At 51.4% G+C, this 24,450-nt stretch overlaps 1 protein-coding gene across 8 annotated transcripts in view; it reads left to right on the forward strand.

Moving 5' to 3' along the window:
* Positions 1-24,450, forward strand: part of NDRG4 (NDRG family member 4) — a 72,161-nt gene that overhangs the window by 32,634 nt on the left and 15,077 nt on the right. For 4 of the 8 annotated variants that reach the window (XM_020963622.2, XM_020963619.2, XM_078149341.1 and 1 more), the window contains 3 exons: positions 1,245-1,336; positions 7,350-7,451; positions 23,941-24,046. In XM_020963622.2, the coding sequence (XP_020819281.1) occupies positions 1,268-1,336; positions 7,350-7,451; positions 23,941-24,046 (277 nt within the window). In that variant the 5' untranslated portion in view covers positions 1,245-1,267. Of the gene's footprint in view, positions 1-1,244; positions 1,337-7,349; positions 7,452-17,229; positions 17,409-23,940; positions 24,047-24,450 lie in introns of those variants that run through there. The other 4 variants (XM_020963620.2, XM_020963621.2, XM_020963624.2 and 1 more) reach the window with 3 other exon arrangements.

Raw genomic sequence — 24,450 nt, forward strand, 5'->3', positions numbered from 1 at the left:
TTTCACTTAAGAAAAACAAAACCCAGAGCACACATCCTACTGGTTTGGAGGAGGGGCAGAGGGGTGAGCACCAGCATTAGCTCCAGAGATTGGGGGAAGGGGTAGAGATTCTGGATGAAGCCAAGAAGGAAAGCGTTCAGGAAGGTGTCCAGGTGGGGCTCAGTGTCCATGGTAAGCACAGAAAGGCCTTTCCTAGTCCCTTGGCCATGGGAACTTTCTCCTTTGAAGAGCTCTGTATCTCCTCTACCGCTATGGAATGCAAGCTCCTTGAGAGCAGGAACTGGTTTTGCTTTTTCCTTGTCTGGCACAGTGCTTTGCTCACAGTAAGTGCTTAATAAATACTTGTTGATTGAGAAACTAGTCAATAGTGAAAGCCCTGGGGCCACAAGATCCCCGTTTCCCAGCTAAAGAGTGGTGGTGCCTTTGACCCAGCAATAGCACTTCTAGGGCTGTATCCCAAAGAGACCATGCAAATGGGAAAAGGACCCACATGTACAAAAATATTCACAGCAGCTCTTTTTGTGGGGGCAAAGAATTGGTGACTAAGGGAATGCCCATCAACTGGGGAATGGCTGAGCAAGTTGGGGTACATGAATGTAATGGAATGCTATTGTGCTATAAGAAATGATGAACAGGCTGACTTCAGAAAAACCTGGGAAGACTTGTATGGTCTGATGCTGAGTGAAGTGAGCAGAACCAAGAGAACTTTGTACACAGTTAACAGCCGCCTTGTGTGATGATCAACTATGATAGACTTAGCTCTTCTCATAAGACATCTCCAAAAGACTCATGATGGAAAATGCTATCCATATCCAGAGAAAGAACTTTGGATTCTGAATGCATATGGAAGCATACTATTTGCTCTCCTTTTTTTTGTTGCTTTGGTTTTTTTCTTCTTTTTTGTGGTTCCTCCCATTGACTCTAATTCTTCTTTACATCATGACTAATATTAAAAATGTTTAATATGAACGTATATGTAGAGCCATCTTGGGGAAGGGGAAGGAAAGGGAGGGGGAGAAAATTTAAAACTCAAAATCTTCTGGAAGTAAACGTTGAAAACTAAACATAAATAATTTAAAAATAATGAAGAGCGGGTGCCTGGGGAAGCTGATTCTGGGTAGGGGCCCAAGGCCAGGGCTGGGTGCCTTCCATGAGTTCTTGACCCAAGGGTCAGTTTTCCTCTTTGGCCCCCTTCTCTGGCTCTTCACTGTCCCTAACCAAGATGTTTCTTTCTCCCCACTCAGGGCTGCTGCTCCAGGAGGTGACCATGGCTGGGCTCCATGAGCTACGATTCACTGAAGAGAAGCCGCTGCTCAGAGGGCAAGACACTGAGCTGGTGAGTTCCTCCTAGGGGCTGCCACTTAGCTTCCCCTGGGTCTAGCTCCCAAGCAGCGCTAGTGACATCATGTGGCCAGAGAAAGAAACTCCAGCTGCCCTTCACCTGCTCAGTTAAAGAAAGAAGACTTGGGCCCCTTTGCTCTTCTCCTTCCCCTCCATAGCTCCCCACATCCCTCTTTCAAAAATTGTCTTTTTGTCTTTACTCAAGTACCCCTAAATCCCTCCTTTTGAGAAGAAAATGACCCAATAATTCATTCATGCTAGGTTAGCAAGCCATTTGTCAACTTAACTTCCTCACCTGTAAAATGAGGGGACTGATTCGATTAGCTGATATGCATATATTAGGCTCACTGATCTAGAGCTAGAAGAGGGGCCCTTAGAGGCCATCTAGCCCACCCAGCCTCATGCCTCATTTTTTGCATATAAGGTTCATAAAAGTTAAAAGCCTTGCCCATGGTCCCCAAGGTAGTAAGCACAGAGAAAAGATTTGAACTCATTTCTTTGATTCTAGGGCTAATTCTCTTTCCACTGTCCTCATCTCCAAAGTCCCTCCCTGGCTCTAACATTTTGTGGGTCTCTGTGATTTAATGTTATATAACACGTTAAAGGGATTTGGTGTGTGTGTTTTTTTTTTAAGACACCTGGAGAGACATTGTTTACCATGTAGAATGATTGAACCTCAGAAAAAGTGGGAGAAGTTAGCTAGTCCAAACTCGGCATGAAGCCCCTCTTACATTCTCTCAGGAGCACCATGGCATAGCAGACAGGGCACTGGACCTAGAGTCGTGGAATTATTCTTGTTCAGTCATTTCAATCATATCTGACCCCATTTGGGGTTTTCCTGGTAAAGATACTGGAGTGGTTTGCCATTTCTTTCTCCAGCTCATTTTACAGATGAGGAAACTGAGGCAAACAGGGTGAAGTAACTTGCCAAGGGTCACACAGCTAGTAAGTGTCTGAGGTCAGATTTGAACTCAGGTTTTCCAGACTCCAGGCCCAGTGTTCCATCCACTAAGCCAGTTTAAATATGGACTGAGGTACCTACTGGTTGTGTGGCCCTGGACAAGTCACTTAATTTCTTGGTATCTCAGTTTCCTCATCTATAAAAATGAAGGGGATGGCCTTGATGGCCTCTAAGGCACCCCCTCACTCCCCACGCCAGCTCTAAATCTATGTATAGTCTCCACTGATGGTCTCCTATGATCTGAAACGCATGTCCTCCTGAGTCAGGGTTTTTTAAGCTGAAATCCACCTCCCTACAACTTCTACCCAGTGATCCCTCTGGGGCCAAGTAGAATGTCTGCTTTCTCTTCCATACGATCCCACACTTCAAATACTCCGAAGAACAGGAATCATGCCCAGCCCCCTAAATCTTAAACTACCCCCCCCCAGTTCCTGTGGGGATCTTTCCTCACCACGGCGGCTGCTCTCTCACGCATGGATGGGCTCCAGCTTGTCAAAGGTCCCCTTAGCCTTAGCTAGGATGTGGTCTCCAGAACTGGACTCCGACCTGGACATTCACGCCTCTCTTGCTCTGGGCTTAGAACATAGAACCTGGAGGAATGAATCCCAAATGAAGGGTTTTGACACTGACATGTGTTCTGGGGATGAGGAGCCAGAGACTTTTTTTTTTAATTTTGGGGTTGAGGATCCCCTGCCAACCTCCCTGTCCTGCCTCTTGGAAGACTAGCTTGGCTTTGGGGCAAATTGGTGCTCTGGTTCCCTTAAGCCTGTAGTTTCTCTCAAGAGCTTGGTTACACATGAGGAAACAAAAAGAGAATGTGTTTGGAGGGCAAATGGTTAGCTCCAAGAAAGCAGTAAAATGTGAAGAATTCAAACAGAAAGTGAAATGAAAGCCCAAATTCAGTTGCTAATGGTCAGTATCGCCTGGCTTATAATCAAGGCTTAGCCCCTTAGGTACATATACAATAGACTCCTTTGTTAAAGGAATCCTAAGTCTTCCCTTAGCTCCCAGTTTGCCCTTTCCTGCTATGGCTGGCTGTTCTTTCTTGCCTCGCCAGCACCACTAACTCTATTGACCTTAAATCTCTAGTTTCTGATTTACCCTGGGTTCTGTCATCAGTACTGAGGGCTGAAGGCCAAATATGCCCTCGCCTGTCAGTTACCTACCCCTGAGCCAGGCTTGCTGGACAACTGGACCCCCTCCCTTCTTTCTCTTCAGTTCTGTGCCCAGCTTTCTATTCCTTTCATTGTAAAGTTTGGGGTCCCATGTATGCATCATTGGGCCAACCACCCCCATTAGCCAATCTCTGTAATGCAGCCCTCACAAGGGGTTTTGTAGCCCACATTCAAGTGCCTGGCACTTGTGTCGGGGGCTCACCCTCTCCCATGGGAGCTTGGAATCATGAGTGCTTTCCCCCAAACTCAATTATTTTCCATTCCTCCTCCCTCTAGTGGCGTTCAGCCTAACCCTGCTGTTCTTTGCATTCTCCTGCCTAAAGTTTCTCGATGTTCCAACTTTGCTTCCCTTTTCTCTGGCCTGGTGGATAGAAGGGAACCTAGCCGGATGCTGCTTACGTTCACGGGTTTTGCTGAAGTCCCATGAGCCACCTTCCCCCTCCTCCGCACCCTAAGCCAAAGGGCTGCGTTTTCCTTTATTTCTCCTTTCTCAGGTGGAGAAACGTCCCGGTCCAGCCCTCTCATCTTACAAATCAGGAAACAGGGCACACAGCTGGTGTTTAATAAATGCTTGGGTGGCTATTGTTTAGTGTGTATAACCCAGGTCCCTGGTGACAGAAGGCAGGATGTCTCTGAGTTGCCTCGGATGTTTGGCTCACCCTTAACTAACGGAACCCTCCCCCCGATTCTCCCAGCCCTCATCTGAGCAAAGAGCTTGGTACCAATGTGAAGAGTCATGGCATCCCACAAAGAGACCTTAGGGGCCGGCCAAGCCGACCCCTTCATTTTACAGAGGAGGAAACTGAGGTCCAGGAAGGCCGAGTGACTTGGTCCTCCAGGGTCACGCAGCTAGCATGTGCTTGAGGTAGTATTTGAAGCTGGGTCTGTGTGACTGCTGATACCGGTGCTGCTGCCCTGTTCTCTCCTAGCTGGCCACGGGCAGGGCTGCTGCTGGGGTGGTGCGTAAGCTGCCAGCTGTCACCACCATAGTTTCTTTGGCTCTTGATGTGTTGAGGGGTGAGGGCACTTCTGGGTCAGGAAGCAGTGGAACAGCACACAGTCAAACAGCAAGCATATATGAAGCACTTACTATGTTCAAAGTGCTAGATATACAAAGAAAATGTGAAAATAGCCCCTGCCCTCACACTTTGATGGCAGAGATGGTGTGTAAAGAACTAGGTACATACATAGACAAGATAATCTCAGAAGGGAAAACACCAGCGGGGGGGGGCAGGGAGAGCTGCGCCAGGTGGGCTTTGGGCCGAGTCTCAGAGTCAGCCAGGGAGGACCTGAGTTCAAATGTGGCCTCAGACACATAATGCTCACTAGCTGTGTGGCTTTGGGCAAGTCACTTAACCCCAATTGCCTCACCAAAAAAAAAGAAAAGAAAAGGAGAAGCCATTCTCTCACTCAGTAATCTCTATAATCAGTATTCTCTCTTGCGCAGTGGATAGAACACTGGCCCTGAAGTCAAGACGACCTGAGTTCAAGTCCAGTCTCAGACCTAACACTTGACACTTACTAGCTGTGTGATCCTGGGCAAGTCACTTAACCCTAATTGCCTAAAAAAAAAAAAAGTGAGCCAGGGAAGCCAAAAGGAGTAGGTGAGATTGGAGAGCATTACAGGCATGGGCACAGTCATTGCCAAGGCACGGAATCAGGAGATAAAGCACTGGACTTGGAATCAAGAAGACTTGAGTTCAAATTCAGCCTCCAATGCTTCCTAGCTGCGTGACCCTGGACAAGTCCCTCAACCTCTCTCAGCCTCAGTTTCCTCATCTGTAAAATGGGTATAATAAAAGCACCTACCTCCCAGGCTGGTTGTGAGGATCGAATGAAATCGTTGTAAAATGTTTTGCAGACCTTAGAATGCCATGTAAATGCTAAAAATAGTAGCATCCCTGACAAGTGCTCCTCCAGCCTCTCTGCCTGAGGGATCTCCAAGGAGAGGGACCCCACCACCGCTCTAGGCAGCCCATTCCATTTTGGGCCTGCTCAGATGCTTAGGAAGTGTCTCCTCAAGCCCAACGTCTACCCATTGCTCTGGCCTAGGTCAGGGCAAGACTGATCCCTGTTCCACAGATGATTAGAAAACAGCTACTATGCCCCCCCACACCCTCAAGTCTTCTGTAGGATAAGCATGCCCCCTTCCTTCAGCCTGTCCTCAGGTGACAAGCACTCAGGCCTCTCGCAGACCTGTTGTACCTCCTCTGGACTCCCTCCAGCCCAGCAGCGTCCTTCTTAAACCGGGGCCCCTCAAAATGAGCACAGTGGGGTCTGATGAGAGCAGATGACAGTGGCGTTCTCACCCACCTCTCCTGGAAGCTCTGCCAGTCTTAGCATGGCCTGACACGCATTCACTAAAGCCCCTAGCCCTTTTCAGACCCTGCCTCCCCTGTACCATTCTGGTGAAAAGCGATTTTGTTTTTGTACCCATACGCCAGCCTTCACATCTCTCCCTCCTAAAGTTCCTCATTAGGTTCCCCTATGCTCCAGCAGGACGTCACCCGCCCCCCCCACCTGATTCTCTCATCTAGGTGTTAGCCATCCCTCTCAGCTGGGAAGGACACTAACAGAAGCAGCTCTGTGCTGGTCCCTCGGCTCCCTATTACTGGGGATCCCAGAGGAGTCGCCATCTCTGTCCCCCTCCTGATCTGGGTCTGGCTGCAGTGCTCTCCCATCCCCAGCCCTGATGGTGAGTCACTGGCCAAGCTCAGCCCAGCCCGACCCTTAGGTCCTGGAGCTCCTTGCCCACTTTTGACCTGTGCCCCTTGCCTGCTTCCCTCTCCAAGGTTTCCACTGTCCCAGGTGCTGAATCCTTTGCACAACATACATAGTTTTTCAGGGAGTCTGGTTCCAGCCTGGAGCACATCCCAATGCAGGCCCCCAAGGCCAGAATGAAGGTTCTTCTAGGATGTCTGGAGTCATGTACCCATCAAGGTTTACAGAGAGCTCTGCCTCTGTTGTCGCATTGGCTCTTGGGAGCTCACACAGTGTCTTCCTGCCCCCAACCCCATGGCAGATGCCTCTCCCCTGGAGTCAGCTCCAACTTAGGGTTGGGGCTTGCTCTAGTCCTCCCTCCTAATGATTCTCTATTCTCCCTTCCCTCTCAAATCAAGCCAAGAAACATTTTTTTCTGAGGTGACTTACCGGGTGTGTACGCTAAATATTGACCTCTCTCCTCCCCAACCTCGTCCCAGGGTTGACAATCTACTTCTAGAGGGGAAACTGAGGAAGGGAAGGAAGGATGGATACCATCGATAATAATAATGATAGCTAGCATTGATATGGCGCCAAATGTATATTACCTCATGTAAGCCTCACAACGACCCTGGGAGGAAAGTGCTATTATTATCCCTATTTCATGGATGAGGAAATTGAGGCAAACATACGTTTCTCAAAATTGCACAGCTAGCAAGTCTGGATTTGAACTCAAGTCTTCCTAACTTCAATTCCCACATTCTGTGAGGGCCCCATGGTCACCAGAAGGCACCAGGAAGGAGCCCTCCAAGTTAGTTTGCCTGGGCACTCAACCTGGAAAAAGGGATGGAATCAGCCCCATTTGAGCCAAAAAGATAGGTTCCTATAGATAGCATTAATATAGCGCTTTAAGGTTTGCCGAGAGCTTAATATGGGTTAACTCACATGAAGTGAGGTGGATGCCAATATCCCCATTTTATAGATGAGGAAACTGAGGCTTACAAAGGTTAAGGGACTTGCCTGGGGGCACATTTCAGGATTTGAACTCGGGTTTTCTCTACTGTGTCACCAAGCATTACCCCAAGCTTAGCGGAAGGGACTCTCCCCCTTTTTGGGTGACCCAGGTCAGCATGAACCTTCACATCCTATTCTTCTATTTGTTATCTCTCCAGGAGAACTCTGATGCCTTCCTCTCAGCTGTGGACACGGACTGGAAGGTAGGGCCATCCAGAGGGGGGCATTTCTTGACATCTCTCACATCCCGGCTTGCCGAGGTTGGTCCTTAAGCAAGGCCTGGGAATGTTAAGAGGAGGGGAAGGGATGGGCTCTGTCCACAAAGAAGGGCTATGGCCTTCCTGACTACCCTGCCCACTGTAGGCTTGGGGATGGAGGGGTGGGGGGTGGGTAGAGGCCCAGGTGGCAGACTCTGATCTGAGCTGCCCAGACTGGGAGGCAGCTCAGCCCCTCTGGTCCTCTCCTCTGCAGGAGGAGTGTGGAAGGATGCCCTGGTTGGGTTGCTAGACCCTGTCTTTCTCAGACAGGGAAGGGCAGGAGGAGGTGAGGAGAGAGGGCTGTGGATGCCTCCGGCAGAGGGGAGAGGGACGGCTCACCGAGAGGTGGGGGAGCCCTGCTGTCATCTGAATCAGCGCTTTCTACCAATGAAAACCAGGCTGACTTTCAGAAATAGCTGCTGTTTCTATGGCAGCTGTTGTCTTGGCAACCCTGGCCTCCTTAGTTTGATGACAGATTATCTGCTAACCCTGAAAAGGTTCGGGGGTTTTTCTGCCTCTTTCAAAATACGATTCTGCCCTCTTCCCCAGTCCTGTTCTCCACTGGAGAGGGACGACCTCCAGTCAGGGGCATGCCCATGGTCCATCTCTGGGCCTCTGAATGTTTGCTCTGGTCTTCTGTCCAGCCCCTGTCCACAAAGGAGACCTGCAGCCTTCCTAGCACGTCCTCCCATTCAGTGACCCTGCCTACAGTGGGCATGAAGGGCTCTCAGGTCAGGATACTCTGACCCAAGCTGACAAAGGAGTCCTTAAATCAGGGTGAGGCTCATCCTGGGCTCCTCCACCTGAGGGATGCCAAGGGGAGAGAAATACCAAAATACTACCACTCCAAAGGGTTAAGCAAACCCAGATTTGGATATGGGAAAGGGGAGGGGGAGGAGGGAGCCGTATACCTTGACATTTTCTTCCCAGCTTTGTGGATCAGCACTGGTGTGATTTCACACACCCAGGCCAGACCTGCAAGTCCTTGATTTGGTGCGGAGCTTGTCCCAGGGATTTGGATGCTGGGGTACGGCAGGGGCGTGGTCCCCAGGGGAGTAGGTACTGTCAGGCATCTGTGCTCCTGGAGAACTGATGAGCCCCGTAACCTAGGTGACAAGCTGTCTCAAGGTTCCGTGGCTTAAAAGCTTACAAACCACGTCGTGTGCTCGTGGTATGTCAAGGATGGCAAGGGGTGCAGATCCACAGACTGCTAGAACCAGGGACCCCTTAGTTTACAGATCAGGAAACTGAGGCCCAGATAAGGAGTGACTTGCCCAGGATGACCAAACAAGTAAGTGGGACTCCATGTCAGATCTTCTGCCCCATAGCTAGCCCCCCACCTCCCCTTGTGCTGATCTTTTCAGCCCATTCTAAACACACACAGATTGACCACAGGGCGTCACCAGCAAGTCTCAGACACTTCCCAGCTCTGTGACCTTGGGCGAGTCACTTAACCACTGTTCCTCATATGTAAACCGGGGAAAATAACAGCACCCACTTCCCGGGTTGGCAGGAGGATGCAGCCAGAGGGGCCCAGGGGACCAGTGGGCTCTGGCAAGGTGAGATAATATTTGCAAGAGGTTTTGCAAACTTTAAAGACAAGCCTAGACATGTCTATATAAATGTCACAAATAGGGATGTGGGAATGAAAGGAAAGGGACTGAACTACGTAGGTACAGTGAGGGGGAGGGCTGCTCTGTTAGGAGGTAGAAGGTTGGACCAGGAGTCAGAAGGTCCTAACTCTGAATCCTGCCTCAGACCCTTACTAGCTGTGAGACCTTGGGGAAGTCATTTAACCTCATTTAGAAAATGGGGATAAGACTAGCACTTACCTCCCAGGGTTGCTATTGGGATCAAATGAGATACTATGTGTACTGTGCTTTACAAACCTTAAGCTGACGTATAAATGCTATTATAACCAAAGGAGAAATTGGAAATTAGGTAATGTTAAAAGGTCAGTGCCAGCAACAAGAGAATGGGGTGGGCAGTGGCAGGGTTGGGAAGGAGCTTGGCTACATATCAGGAAGAGCTGGTACAGATGCTCTGATTTGTTTTGTCTATGCTAAGTAGCACCTGAAGGAGAGCGTTGATGTTGTCTGTATTTAAGGCACGTGAGAGACTGTTTGGGTATATGCTAAGAGAGTATGTCCTTGGTACAAAGGAAAGGAAGACAGTGGCTTCTGAAGAAGGTTAGGTTAGTGAAGAATCAGTGATCGTCATGTAGCAAGCATTGATTAAGTGCGTACTGTGTGCCAGGCGCTGGGTTGGGTGCTGGGAGATACCAGTACAAAGGAGAGAAAGTCCTCAGGGAGCTCGCATTCAGAAAAGTGAGTAGCAAACTCTGACCTCCCTCCCACCGCCTCCAGCTTGGACACTCAGGCCCATGAAGGACGCATTTAATGCAAACACTGCTGATTTCCACCAGTTCCCAAGCACAGCCCACCTGGACCTCCTGCCTACAGGGCTCGGGCGTTTGAAAGGAGCTGGCTCTGAGCCCAACCTGGCATGAACATTCTGACTAATAAGATGTATTACTTAAGCATTTGGAGAAAGATCCTTCCTGCCAGCTCAGCACTTTCAACCCCATCGTTCCTGATGGCCTCCTTCCCCATATGCCCTAGACACGTGTCTTCTCCAAATACCAGAGCAGGATGAGAAAAGTTCTTAGTGTGAGCTCAACGTGGACCGGAGAAGCCCCTGTGGTTTCATGAGACTTGGGAGTGTAAGAATGGTATTTTCTAAAGCAGTGGGTCTGGGGCTCCTGAAAGTCTTCCGGGTGGTCTAAAGGAAAGTCAGAAAGTAACTCATGGTGAGTATTTTAATGTTCCTCCCTGTAGAATTCAATCTGTCCTGAAAAACACAAAAGGAAACTTTGGGGGAGATATAAGAGTAGCTGATTACCCAGGCCACGGGGACCTTTTTTTCCCCAGAGACAAGGGGGAGCAAACGTTGCTTCTGAGAGGTGGTTCCAAGGACCTGAGAGGTCCAAAATGTTTAAGGATTAAGCACCCTCCAGTTCACTGCTATAGATTTCTAAGGTAGATGGTTGGAATGAGTGCAGCAATTCATCCTGGGATGCTTGAAGCTTAACTGGTGGGTTCATCAGCTGCCATCTTGGAGGTGAGAAGGGTTTCTGGCACTTTCTTGTGACTCAGCAGTCTGGTGACCATCACTGGTTGGGGAACTGGAGGGGGGAGGCCCTCCTTCTAGCACTAGGTTGAATCTACTGTGTGAAAACCAATCATAGATTCATGAGCTGGAAGGGACTCCAGATGGGAAGACTGAGGCCTGGAGGGCTTTGAGTACTTGTCTAAGGAGCAGAGTTAGGAGTCAGTTCTCCGTCTTTTGACTCCAAATCTAAGGCTCTTTTTTCCAACCTGGGGGAGACACACACACACACCAAAAGCAGGCTTCTGAAAAATAGTCCAGGAGATAGAGATGGTAGTTGGATTTCTGCCCCTGCAGCCACTAAAAGCTAGAGGCTGTGCTGCCTGTTCTACCAAAGCATGGACTCCCGATCCTCAGGAAGGATGGGTGACACCTACCCAGTCCTGTTCTAGCGTCTGGGATCCGAGGCCCCAGGCCTGGGGCAGTGTAGGAGGAGGATGGGAGTCGGCAGCCCTACGGAACGCCCCAGGACAAGCACGAGGACGCAGCTCTGACCCTGAGAAGTGTTGGGGACAGGTGACCCTGCAGCCAGAGGGGCCCAGGGGACCAGTGGGCTCTGGCAAGGTGAGTCATGTCGGCGTGGCATGACAGTGGTGTCCTGGGCTCCCTCCCTCAAGCCTGAGTGGCTCCTCAGCTCTACCCAGCGACGTCAGCCAGGCAGTGGGCTGATTCTGAGCCTTCTTATGCATCTCTGACCATGCTTTGTACTAATAACTCCTGGCCAAAGGTAGAAAATGAAGACTCAGCAATTAATCCATTCTGCCCTCTGAGCTGTTTAGTGCCTTTGGCCCATCACCATGGTCCATTTCAGAAAAGGGGAAACAAAGCAGAGTGTGTGGATGACCACAACCTTCAGAGGAGCTGGTGCAGAAAGGGTAGAGCTGGCCAGCCCTTTACCTCCCCCAGGAAACACTCGGCAACCACGGGCTCCTTCCACCATCGTAGAGGCCTTGAGTCACAGAACTGCTCACAGATTACATAGCAGCCCGGCAGGAAGAGCCTGTCCTTCTGTGCTGGGCTTCCCCCCTGTGGTCGGCTCCTGCCTCCTCTAGATTGGGAACCTTTGATCCCGAGATGAGGGTCTCCAGGGGGACCTGGATGCCAATAACTGGTATTGCTCACGTAGCTTTAAGGACTTGCCACCCTTTCTTTTCTTCTTTTCAGATGTGGTTCTGAAACCAAATGATGGAGACCCAGGGACTTGGGGAGCAGAAGCACCAAACTGCCAGACCCTAAAGCTAGGAATTAAAGAGGGATGCTGGAGCATCATCCGTCCCATCTCCCTTCCCCTGGCTGGTGGCCACATTCTCTGAAAAATCTCGAGCACTGCCCTGTAGGGCTCTGGGCCCCTGGGGGACATCCTCATGATATGTGGCAGAAAACCACTGGCCTGGAGACCAGGGGTCTGGGCTTCTAATTCTGAGTCTGCCTACACCTAGGTGATCATGGGGAGGTTACTTCCTTCTGGGCCTCAGTTTCTCCATCTTTTAAATGAAGGTAGGATTTCATAATGGCAAAGGCCTCCACATTTGGAGTCCCAAGATGCAGGTTCCAATCCTACTTACTGTCTACGTGATAGTGGACAAGTCACTCTGAGCCTCTATTTCCTCATCTGTACCCCAGTAAAGAGGCAGCTAGGTGGTGCAGTAGATGTAGCTTGGGGTCAGGAAGACCCGAGTTCAAATGTGACCCAGATACTTCTAGCTGTGTGACCCTGAGCAAAAATCACTTAACCCCTGTTTGCCTCAGTTTCCTCATCGATAAAATGAGCTGGAGAAGGAAATAGCAAACTGCTCTAGTATCTTTGCCAAGAAAACCTCAGATGGGGTCATGAAGAGTCAGACATCACTGAAAAATGACTGAACAAGAGCAAAAACCTCCATGAACATGATCTCTAAGGATGCTTGCTCCCAGCTCTTCCAGCTTGAGGGGACCAGATAGGACAATCTCTAAGCTCCCTTCCAACCCTGGAGTGTGGTCATGTGCGATCCTGGCCTGCTGACCCGAAAGCAAGATCTCTCCAGTCAGTGTTTTGACACTGGAGTCGGATGAGCATTGAGATTTTAGCATCAATTGAACATTTACACCTACAAACCCAAAACCACCACGGTTGTGAGAATCCGGGGACTGGGAGGAAATTAACCTGGAATTGAGAGTACAGGGGTCATGCTTACACTGCCCCAGAGATGTACTTGCGGCCTGGGGCCACCCTCTGGTCAGTCAGTCACCACCCATTTATGAAGGGCCTGTTGTGTGCCAGGCACTGTGCTAAGCACCAGGGATACGGAGAAAGGGAAAAGACAGACCCTGCCCTCAAGGGCTTACCGTTTCCCCAAGGAGACAAACTGCTAACAACTCTGTACAAACAAGGCATAGACAGGATAAATTGGGAAGGCCAACCCTGTGCCCGGAAGGTGGTCACCTTGGTCCCAGAGGAATCTGGTGAGTTAGGGTCACTTTAGGGCTCATCCAACCTCGGGAGAGAGGTGCTATTATTATCCCTACTTTACAGATGAGGAAACTGAGGCAGAAGTGACTGACCCAGGGTCACACAGTGGCTGGATTTGAACTCAGGTCTTCTGAGTCTAGCTTTCTGTATGCTGTGCCAGCTAAGCTAAGACCTAGCAGCTCTTGCCTGTATTTGGCAGTGGCAGGGAGGGGGCGGGAAATGGGAAGACAGTATTTATCCCCCTGGCTGGCTCCGTGCTGATGGCTGTTTAGAGGAGCAGGGAACAGAATAGTGAGAGTGTGTGTGTGTGTGTGTGTGTGTGTGTGTGTGTGTGTGTGTGTGTGAGAGAGAGAGACAGAGAGAGAGAGAGAGAAAGACCCTTAATGTCACGCTCCCAGTGCCAAGGGAAGCGGTGCACGCTCTGTGTGTGGTCAGTAAGACCCCAGGAACCAGAGTTGTCAGCGACCTTAAAGGTTGGCCAGTCCAACCCATTTATCTTCCAGAGCAAGCAACTGAGGCCCAGAATAGAGACACAGCCTGCCCAGGGTCATGCAGGTAGTGAGACGCCCAGGGGAGATTCAAACCCAGGTCCTCGGGCTCCAAATCAGGGCCTTCCCAAATGCTTTGCCTCGCAGTTAGCTCTTCAGATTTCTGACTCACAGTGCTAACATGACCTCAAAGGAAGCAGTGGCAAGGATGAGAGCCAACTCCACAGCCAGAGCCAAGGAGAAAGGATAACTCCAACCTCAGCTCCTTCCTGGCTGCATGACCCTGGGCGAGTCACTTCATCCTCAGCTGTGAAGATCAGATACTGTTTGTAAAGCACTTAGCACGGTGCCTGGCACACAGCAGGTGCTTAATAAATGCTTGCTCCTTTCCCTTCTCTGCCAGAAGGGGATCCCCACCATGAACTTTCCCCACGGTCTAGACCAAGGCAATCCTAGCTGTTATGACCACATGCAGCTTAGCGTCTGCGTGCGGCTCGCTCCATGGAATCCCCTCTGGTTGCCCTGGATGAGTGGAGGTGGACATCTAGAATTCAGGCTGGGCCGGTTCCCCGGCAGCAGATGCTAGCAACAGCCCTTGTTTCCAGGACCCTGTGAGGTGGCTTAGTTTCGTTGTAGTGTGCCCATTTTACAAGTAGGCAAATGAGGCCTGAAGTGGGAAAGTGACTTGCCTAGTTGTCAGAGCCAGGGTCAGAACTGCGGTCTCTCCTGAATTTGGGTTGTTTCCTTTCTGCTCTACTACACTTCCAGTCTTGGTCCTGGGGAGCATGTCCTTGCGGGCAGCCCTCAGATCTAGGTTGGAGGGTAGGGCAGGCGTTGCAGTTTTCTGTAAGTGTTGGGCAGGCGGGCATGGGTGCCCAGGGCAGGCTGGGCTTTGGGGAAGCCCTGACCTCTCACATCCAGGAGGCGGTCTCCTGAGCCCTTCAGGCTTCAGGCAGGAAGGAGCAGGAGGAGGAGAAGATAAGTCAGCAAGGAAGGGGGGGGGGCACTACCTGGACCCTGCAGTTCTTCCTTCCGCCTGGCACCTGCCTGTGTGCCAACCCTTCTTAGCTCTGTAGAAAAGCAGGAGACAGGAAAGGGTCCGGATTCACCCCAAAGTTGAGCAGGCAGCCTCTGATCCCCACCAATCTGCCCCTGCTTAACATCCTGCCCTTCTGAAATGGGGGTAAGCCAGGAGCTGCAGGCGCCTCTGAACTGCATCCCGGGCGGCTGGCGGCTGCAAGATCTGCATTCCCTGCCTGCGGAGCCATCCAGACGTCAGCAGACACACTGGGTAGAAGGCTATCACGGAGCTTGTCTGCAGCCCGGGACGGGAGGAGGCGACTCCTTGGGCCAGCACAGATGAGAACCTGGCAGCCAATGCTGCAGAGCAGTCAGGTGGAGGGGAGGGCAGCGCCTCTCCAGGGCTCTGGCCTCTCCCTCCCCCCTCCCTCACTCAGCATCTCTGCCTCTCCAGCCTGCACATATCGCACATATCCCTTCCCTCTCTCCCCTGCACATATCGCATCCCTCTCATGCTTTGGCATCGCCTCACCTAGTCCTTGGGTGTCTAGGAATCATACTTAATGCTCTTAAGCAATTAGCAAGGCTTCTTTGGGGCTCCTCACACCCTCCCCCCCCAGACCCCTGCCTCCTGATAGGAGAGAAAGGAGGGTAAAAACAAGAATCAGAGATGGACCGCACCAGCCATCCTAGCAGAGCTGGAAAGCGCCCAGTCTAGGGGTCCTTGACCTTGTCTGGGTCACAGATCCCTTTGACTGGTGAAGCCCATGGGCTGCTTCTGCTCAGAATCACATTTTTAAATGCAGGGGAGTAGAAAGGAAGCCAATTCTGTTGAAATATTTTATCAAAATATTTTTCAAAAAGAAGTTCATGGCCTCCAGGTAGAGAACCCCAAATCTTGTCCAGCGCCCTATTTTTCAAGTCAACAAGCTTCTCATAAGTGCCTACTATGTGCACCGTTCTAAGGGCTGGAGATAAGTAAAAGGACCGTCCCTGCCTAGAACAACCTCACGTTCTAATAGGGGAGATAGCATTCGGATAACTATGTACATACAAGATGCATACAGTGTGGCTGGAGCAAGGAAGGAAACAGAAGCACAGAGAACAAGAGGGATTTGCTCATAGCCACGTTGTGAGCTGGGTTCCCAGGCTTGCTGCCTTCCCAGGGAAAGTCCAGTTACCTGGAAAATGAGTTTGGAAGTCTAAAGCTAAAAGGAACGTCAGAGGCCAGTCTAACTCCTCTCCCATTTTATAGATGAGGAAGCTGAGGCCCAAGGTCACACAGGGTGTGGTCCCCACATCCTTCCCCTTGAAATCCATCCTCTCCAAGGCCCTTTTTTCCAGGAAGTCTTCCTTGATCTTCCCCTTTCCTCCTGTGAGCCTTCAGGGGATGACCCTATTCTAGCTGAAAGTTCCTCCCCCTGATTCCAGGTTTCCTCTCCCTGATCTTTCAAAAAGGCAAAGGAGAAAGGGCAGTAGTTTTCTTCTCTCCCGGCCCGTTCTTGGAATGGCCAGATCCCTCTTGAATCTCAGCCTCCTTCACCCCCTTTGTGCCGGCACTGGGACAGAGGGAGGTTTCCAGGTGACCAGTTGTCTTGGCCGGTAGAAGACTTTCTTTTGGAACGACAGGGATGGCCAGGCCCAGGGCTGGGGGCCACGCCAGCCTTGCCCAGCACGTGGCCATTAGAACCGGGGAAGGGCATTCTCTGCCCCATCTCTGTGCCGGTTTCTGAGAGACTCGGGAAAACTCCCGATCCTGCCCCCACCCAAGTGGGAGCCGAGATTGGGCTGTGGCAAACCTTTCCGCGGTCCCTCCACTCACTGCAGCATCAGGCTCCACGAGGCTTGAAACCCTCCCTCTCTCTCCAGAAGCCGTCCTGGCTCTTTTTCCTTCTTTCTCTCTGTTGGACCCTCTCCCGCGATCTGTCTCATCGTTCTGATGCATGTGTCCTCTCTCTCCTAGGAGGGAGGCTCCCTGCAGGCAGGGGCTATATCTCGGCTCACCTTTGTGCCCTCGCTTTATCACAGAGTTCCTTCTGTGTAGTCTGCTCTCAGTAAACATTTGTTCAATTAAAGTGGGGGAAAAACCCCTAGTGATTCCGGGCTGGCCTTTGGGGTACAGGGAAGCCTGTCTCTTTGGGCCGGCGGAATGTTCCAGTTTCTGGGGAGGCTGGTATGGGCACGGTAGGGAGGCAGCTGGGGAAAGCAGCCGTGGTCCGGGTGGGCCTCTGCTGCTCTGTGGTCACCGGGCTGGCTCTGGTGAGAGTTCCTCTGTGTGCCGTGGCTTGCGTGCACTGCTTTGTGTGTGTGATACATATGTGTTCTGGTGAATAGAGAGGCAGTGAGCACATGCATGTCCATCTGCGTCGAAGCCCCAGGTACGGTGAGTTTGTTCATATGTGTTGTGGGAGGAAGGAATATGGAGGAGGAAGAAAACATCAGTAACGATTTTTTTTTTTGGTTTTTTTAACGAAAGGAGGAAAAAAAAAGACCAGGGAAAGGGGATGGTTTGAGCCAATGGGAGTGTGAATAATTCCCCCAGCAGCCAATCAGGGAGCTCTGGGCCTCCATCTCAGCAAGTGACTGCATCCCTCCCCTCCCCCCTCCCCCCCCCCGGCAGAGAAGGGGGAGGGGTTAAGTCGGGGGCCGAGCTGGTGTATAAATCACACGCAGAGAGGACAACTCTGTACTGCGCTGCTGCCAATCCGCTCCGTCTGAGCCGGGCACTCCTGCTGGGGCTGCCGGTGACTAAGGCGTTTAGCATCATCTCTTCTCGGTCCTCCCGAGGGACCGGCCCGGCATAGACTCTTCAAGATGCCGGAGTGTTGGGATGGGGTAGGTACCTCGGCCGGCCGCGCACCCAGAGCTGAGCAAACCCCCGCAGGTGGGGGAGGGGGCTGAGGCAGCTGGCGGCCAACACCAGCTGTGTCCCACGGCCCGGGGAGCTGACTGGGGTCTCGGGGATGGACAGGCACTCTCTACCCAGCAGAGCGGGCTGAGCCAGAGACGTGCCGATCAACCGTGGCATCGGGTGGGAGGGCAGGATGCTTGGTGCAATCAACCCCAGGAGAAGAGAGTTGGAGAGCAGGGGCGGAGGAAGCATCGCCAGAGAAAACCTCAGGCTGTGTGTCTGTGCTGTGTTGGTGCGAGAGGCAGACAGACAGACGAGACAGAGAGGAGACAGAGAAGTCTGCCTGTTTGTCTCTACGGCTGCATGTAATTTGTCTCTCAGGGCACAAGGCACTGAATAGATGGTGCAGCGTGGGGGGTGGGGTGGGGAGATGCAGCCACTTTTCTCTCCTCTTGAATTCTTTGCATGTTACTCTGCCCTCGAGTCTGTCTTCCCCCACCCCTCCAGCACCGCAGTGGACAGGGAAGCCGGCAGCCTGCTTTGCTGCAAGAAGCTGCTCCTGCGGTGGGGAGGGGGTTGGGGGTGCATCCACCCTTCCGTGTGCATTGTCTGAAGGTGAAACCATAGGGCATGGTGCACTGGCACGGACAGTGGGTCTTGCCGACATGCCTGCTGGCAGCCCAGGGTAGATGACTGGCAAATTGTGGCTGGTGTATCCCTGTAAGGTGATGTGGAAAACAGCTTTCTGGGGTGTGTGTGTGTGTGTGTGTGTGTGTGTGTGTGTGTGTGTGTGTGTGAAGGGCACCAGGCTGGGTCTCTACCACCACCCCTCTTGTTCCCGGGCCAGCAGCAAGGGCTCTGTGCCCCTTTTCCAGGACTTGGGGCCTGCAGAAAGCAGAAACAGAGGCCAAGGACAGAGAAGGACATGGAACCCCCTCAGCCCTGGGTGGAAAGGCTAGAATTCCACGGGGTGGCATGCACTAGGCCTGGCTGCATTCTGTGGGTACATCATGGTGGGGGGTGTTTGTGCCCCTGTGGCTGTCCTTGGGGTAGAAGAGTTCTACCACTCCCTGCCCAGGCCTCAGCAGCCCTTTGCAGCCAGCCTGTAGGGGAGACATTGGCTGCCTCAAGGGACAGATGTCTGTGCCGCAGAGATGCTCCCTCCCTGTCTGCAGCTGGGTGAGGTTGGCTTGCATTATTAATGGCAATGGCTCTGACCTCACTTCTCCTCCCATCTGTCCCCCTTAGGCCCGGTTGGCCTGGCTCAGTAAACCACACATGTCTTCTCCCACCTCTTCCTCATCCCTTGGGGGTGTGAAGAGCATGCAATGTGTCTGTCCTCCAAGATGCTCACTCAGAGAGGTAGAATGACTGATGGAGCTTGGAAGGCTAGGACACATCTCAAGGTCAAGAGCCAGAGGAGAGGAGAGGAGAGACTGGGCCAGTTGGGAAGGCAAGGGGAGGGCCCTCAGCCATCCCTCCCTCCTCCCCCATAGCCAGGCTGGGGCTGTCAAAGAGCCTGGCGGGGAACATGTCACACCCACCACAGTTGCAGTGCCTAACAGGACACAACAGAATCATTTGCCCGCCAGGAAGAGGACAGGCAGTCACCGGGGACCGAGGCAGGGTTCTGACATCACCAGGAGCCAATGGGAACAGCCGGAGCCTGTGTGGGCAGCTGTGGCAGCAGGGCTGTGATTGTTTCCATTTGCCTGACGGCTGCCGAGCTGTCCCCACTCCTGGCAAAGGGAGAGCGCTCTGCCCCCGAGTATCCAGGGCCCTGGCCAGGCCGCAGCTAAGTAGCCACAGTGGGGCCTCCGAGGCGAGGCTGTCTAACCACTTGTCAGGGAGAGTCAGAGGGAGCTCCCAGGCAGATACAAGGTGGCTGGACGGAGCAGCCAGGAGCTCCCTTCCAGCTCTGAGATGCTGTGACCAGAACAAGCCAGCCCAGTTGAGTCATCACAGGAGCCTAGATTTGGAGCTGAACAAGACCAGAGGTCATCAGGCCCAACCCCTTCATTTGATAGATGAGAAGTGATTTGCATAAGGTCACACACCAAGGAACAGGGTGGGATTTGAACTCGGGGCTTTCTGCTCCGCCAGTTTGCCATGGTCCACTCCATTGTCCTCTTTCTTCCTCTCCTTCAGGAGCTCTCAACCTTGTTTGTGTCATGGTGGCCCTCTGGTGAAGCCCAGGGACCTTTTGTAGAACCACATTCTTCAAGGCGTAAAGTAAAATGTGCAGGATTGCAAAGGAGACTAGTTGTGTGGCATAAAGAAATATTTTCTCCATCCGAGTTCAGGTGTGCACTTCAAGCCAAATGTCAGGGATGGTGAGGGGCGTGAGTGAAGAGGGGAGGCTGGGGGAGCCCAGAGTCCTCATCCTGGTCACTGTGGTTAAGACGGTGACTTCTCCCCCCGCTCTCCTCGGGGCTGTGGCCTGGCTGGAGCCCCCGGTGTCTGTGAGAGGACAGAGGCAGGTCCCTAATGCTTTGAGACCTAAAGGACACCATGCCCAAGACGTCCAGATGACCTCTGGTGGAGGTCTAACTCTGAGATTCGGTCCTTCTGCTCTGAGTCAGAAGAGGGCCGTGGCCCCATCCTGCGCTGCCATCTTGGGCAGGAAAGAGGAGGCAGGAAGTACTTGGCTGAGAAACTGAGGGGCAAAGAAAGAACATGACAGAGCCAGCCAAGGTCATTGAGACAGGCTTCCTTCTAAATGGGGCCAGCTTTCCTCTGGCTCTCCTCCCTACCCTTAGTGCCCTGATGCAACCCTGCTCCCTTGGGGGACAGTAGTGTTCCAACCTCAGGCAGCTCCTTGGAGGTAGTCTAGACGAGATGCCCCGGGGACTAGACTAGCCCTACAGAACCAGTCTGGTATCAAGAGAGGTGACTTGGAAGAGTGGAAAGAGAACAGCTAACATTTGTGTCTTTTGGAGGCTAGAGGCAGAGGTTAAGTCTTTGTAAGAGCCTGGGGAGGAGGGTGAGACGGCAGCAGCTATGGAGGTGAAGGGACCGGGAGAAGAGATGGAGGGTGCTGAGGACCTGATTGATGATGCTACATAGGATCTGGTCTCCTTCATTCCTCTTCTATGTGACCAGGAAGCTTCACAAAACCTTTGCAAATCGCCCCTTCCCTGCCCTCCCATGAATGCTCGGTGCTCATGGTTCCAGATTGGAGGGTCTGGGTTTAAGCCCTGATTCTGCCCCCTGTGAGCTGTGTGACTTTGGTAGAATCCCCTGCCCTTTCTGAGCCTGGACTTCCTCATCTGTAAAATGAGGGTTCTGGGACACCTGGCCTCTGTATTCCCCTTCAGACAGGGTGGTTGGGGGAAAGCACTTTGGAAACCTTCGAGCCCTGCAGAAATGTGCCCTCTTAGCATTACCCCACGGGCAGTATTGGGAAAGGGTGCGTGGAGCTTCCTCCTTGGTAAGTTCCGCCGGGTGCTCCAGGGCTGTAGCCTGGGACCCTTGCTCCTAACTTTGTCCTCTCAAAGGCTGGGACCCCCAGCAGCATGGTAGAACAGCCTTGGTTTGTGAGTAAGAAGGCCTCCTGGGCAGACGACCCGTAGTGACTCAGTGCCCAGGGCATTCAATCTCTGCTCTGCTACCCCGAGCCCCAGGCCCGGCGCACCTTCCCTGGACGCCTGGGTCTGGTGTGCGCTCTCAGCCCCCGTTTCTTCCTCTATGGAATAGGAAACAATGGCAAGAACACTGGATGTGGAGATAGGGGATCTGGCTGTGGGACCTTGGTCAAGAGTCTGGTGCTGTCTGGGTTGTCTGTAGAATGAGTCGGCTGGGCTGCGTGGTTCTACCTCCTGAGCCCCCAGACCCTGCGGGCCAGGGAGCAGGCAGGGGGATGGGGGATGCAGTGACTCTGGCTGGTGGCCTCATTGTCACTTCCCTGTGGTGCCAGGAGGGGGGCCGGGCCCTTGGGTGTCATCTGTTGGCCTACAAGCCCCGCATCGGCCCCCGGGGAAGACACTGCCCTGGCCTGTTTTCTGCCGGGGTGGCCTGGTGCGGTAGCTGCAGCCTGACATCAGCTCTCACTGACGTCACTGCCCGAGCTGGAGCTGCGGCCGCTGTTCACACCGATCGATCCGGGGTCTAGGCCAGGAAACGTTGACAGAGGCGGTCCCCATGCCTGGAAGGAGGGACGGTGACAGAAGTGCAGTTTGCTGGAGTCCTGAGGAGTCGTGGTCCTTTATCCTCTCTATAACTCGTCCACAGTTGTTCATTATCTCCAATCTCTCCTGTCTACACTTGATTGTCAGTAGCTTCTTTGCGTCTCATCTCTCCCATCCGACTAGAGCAGGGACTTGTCTTTTGCCTCCCTCGTATCCACAGCGCTTAGCAGCGTCTGGCACACTGTAAGCACTTAATAAATGTTTATAGACTGACTGGCTCGGGGGAGGAACCTTCCCGGAGGAGGTGGTTTTTGGAAATGAACCTTGAGGAAAACATTGGCACTCAGATGTAGGGAAGGGGGACACATTCTAGGCACAAGGAATAGTACAGGGACCACCCAGCATAGGACGAGTTGGGGGAAATTATGAGTAGTCCCATTTGGCTAGAGTATAGGTATGTGAAAGGGGATAGTGAAAGTGGGATCATTCGGGACAGTTAAATCAGGATCATTGTGGACAGTGTTGAGTATCTGTATAAATACAGGGGGTCTTCTCCTGATTTGTGTCATGGACTCCTTCTAGGGAAGCCCAGAGACCCCTTCTCAGAATCAGGTATTTAAAGGCACAAAATCAAATACATGAGATTATAAAGAAAACCAATTGTGTTGAGAGACAGTTATCAAAACATTTTTTAAACCAAGTTCACAGCCCCCCCCCGGTTCAAACTCTTGGACTGAGAAATGTGGGCTTTATTTGGTAGGCAATTGAGACAGTGAAGCTGGTCCCCGAGTCCCTGGGATAGGTGATGAGGCCTTGACTTACAGCTGTGGCAGTGAGGATGCAAAGAAAGGGGTGGAGAGGAAATGAAGTGTGAAGAGAGGCTACCCAGGACGGGCAAGGGAACAGAGGGGAGGTGGAAATGACCCAGCCGTTAGTGGGGTCACAGCTGAGGGAAGAGGGTCTTTTCTTTCCAGATGCTATCTCTGTCCTCCTTGCGTTTTGCTCATCCTGGAACAGTCCTGGTCTGGCCGACTTCTCTGAGTTTATGGCACATTTGCCTTCTGGGTCCTCAAAGGCTGCTGCTCCAACAGGGTTTGATATGATTTGGATTAGAAATAGAAAACCTCTCTTGGTGTTCCAGTTCATGGCCAGGAAGACAGTGTTTTCTTCCATGACTGTAAGTGGTGGTCTGGAATGGAAGGCTTTTCCTCTTTCTGCATAGTAAGGGCCATGCTTACACTTCTAGTTGGGGCAGGGAATTATAGATGGGTAAAAATAGATGGGTCTAATTATTCTTTTTTTAATAGGAAAGGGAGTAAGTATTTATAAGGCATGTACTATGTGCCAGGCACCGCGCTGGGCAGTGTAAATATCTCATTTGGTCCTCACGACAACCCTGAGCCTCGGGTGTTGTTATTATCCCCATTTTCCAACTGAGGAAACTGAGGCAAACAGAGGTTAAGTGACTTGACCAGGGTCACACACCTAGTAAGTGTCTGAGGCTGGATTTGAACTCCGGTCTTCTCGATTCCAGGCCAGGCTAGACCACCCACCTTCCTCAAAGTTTTTAGGCAACAAAAAACAATGCATCCAGCATCAAAAAGAGAGAAAAGGATTGGGGAGGAAAAGGTTTTCCATAACTATTTCTGATGAAATTCTGAAATCTGTGGCTATAAGGAATGGGTGCAGATTTATAAGGGTGAGCTCCATTCCCCAGCAGATCAGTGGTCAAAAGTCACGAGCAGGCAGCTCTCAAAAAAAGAATCACCAATCATCAGTAACTACTTTTTAAAAAACATTAATCAGCAGAGAAATATAAATGACAATAACTCTGAGATTCCACCCTCTGCCCACCGAACCATTGAATTCAGTTTAAAATTCTAAGATTCCGTGCTGGCTATGGAGACACGGGCACTGCCAACAGAGCTGCAGATTGTGCAGATTCAAAAGCAGTCCAGCATTGTGCGGGAAGAGCGAGGGCTCCATGTGTATCCCAGTGATTCCATACTAAGATGGCTCCCTGAGGATGTCATTGAGTCACAGTAACAGCAGCAAAGATCTGGGTCTATGTATGATTATGTTATACATAATACACACATATACACATGCAATATGTGTACATAATACATATACACAGTGTGTATGTACATGATACACATAAATATATTTTTATATGTAGATATGAATATTATGCATAAATAAATAATGCTTTTACATTTTAAAATTTGTACATTGGGACGTTGGCTTAGGTTAACAAATTAACTCATTAACCCAATTTAAGAAGTTAAGTTTAGAAAAAAATATAAAGGCTTGAGGAAGAGGATTAGGGTTAGTCGTTTGGGTGCAGGAGAACGCTTGGATGAATTGTAACTGTCTTTTCATTTTCTAGGAACATGACATAGAGACCCCATATGGCCTTCTCCATGTGGTGATCCGGGGCTCTCCTAAGGGAAACCGCCCTGCCATCCTCACCTACCATGATGTGGGGCTCAATCGTAAGTAGAACCTGTCTTCTGCCCCTCCAGTAAAAGCCTCTGGCTTTGATTCACTTTCATCTGTCTCCTGGGCCTCAGTTTCCTTATCTGTAAAATGAAATGGTTAGGCCAGATGATCTGAGTTCTTTCCCAGCTTTACAGCTGGTTGGAGTTCAGTTCAGTACCAGAACAGGGAAGCGTAAGAGGGAGATAAAACCAGGAAGGGACATCTGCAATGTTCCTTTCACCTTCATAACAACTCTAGAAATTGGTGGGTTGAGCTTGAATATATCATGGCCTTAAGGACGTTGAGCTCCTTCTGTTTCCCAAGGATTAATTAAAACTTATTATAATCCCTGACATGTATATAGCGCTTTCAGGTTTGCAAAGCACCTTTCATCCATGATCTCCTTTAAGCATCACAT

Source organism: Phascolarctos cinereus, unplaced genomic scaffold (genome assembly GCF_003287225.1).
Source record: "Phascolarctos cinereus isolate Bilbo 61053 unplaced genomic scaffold, phaCin_HiC Scaffold_2;HRSCAF=192, whole genome shotgun sequence".
Lineage (NCBI taxonomy): Eukaryota > Metazoa > Chordata > Mammalia > Diprotodontia > Phascolarctidae > Phascolarctos > Phascolarctos cinereus.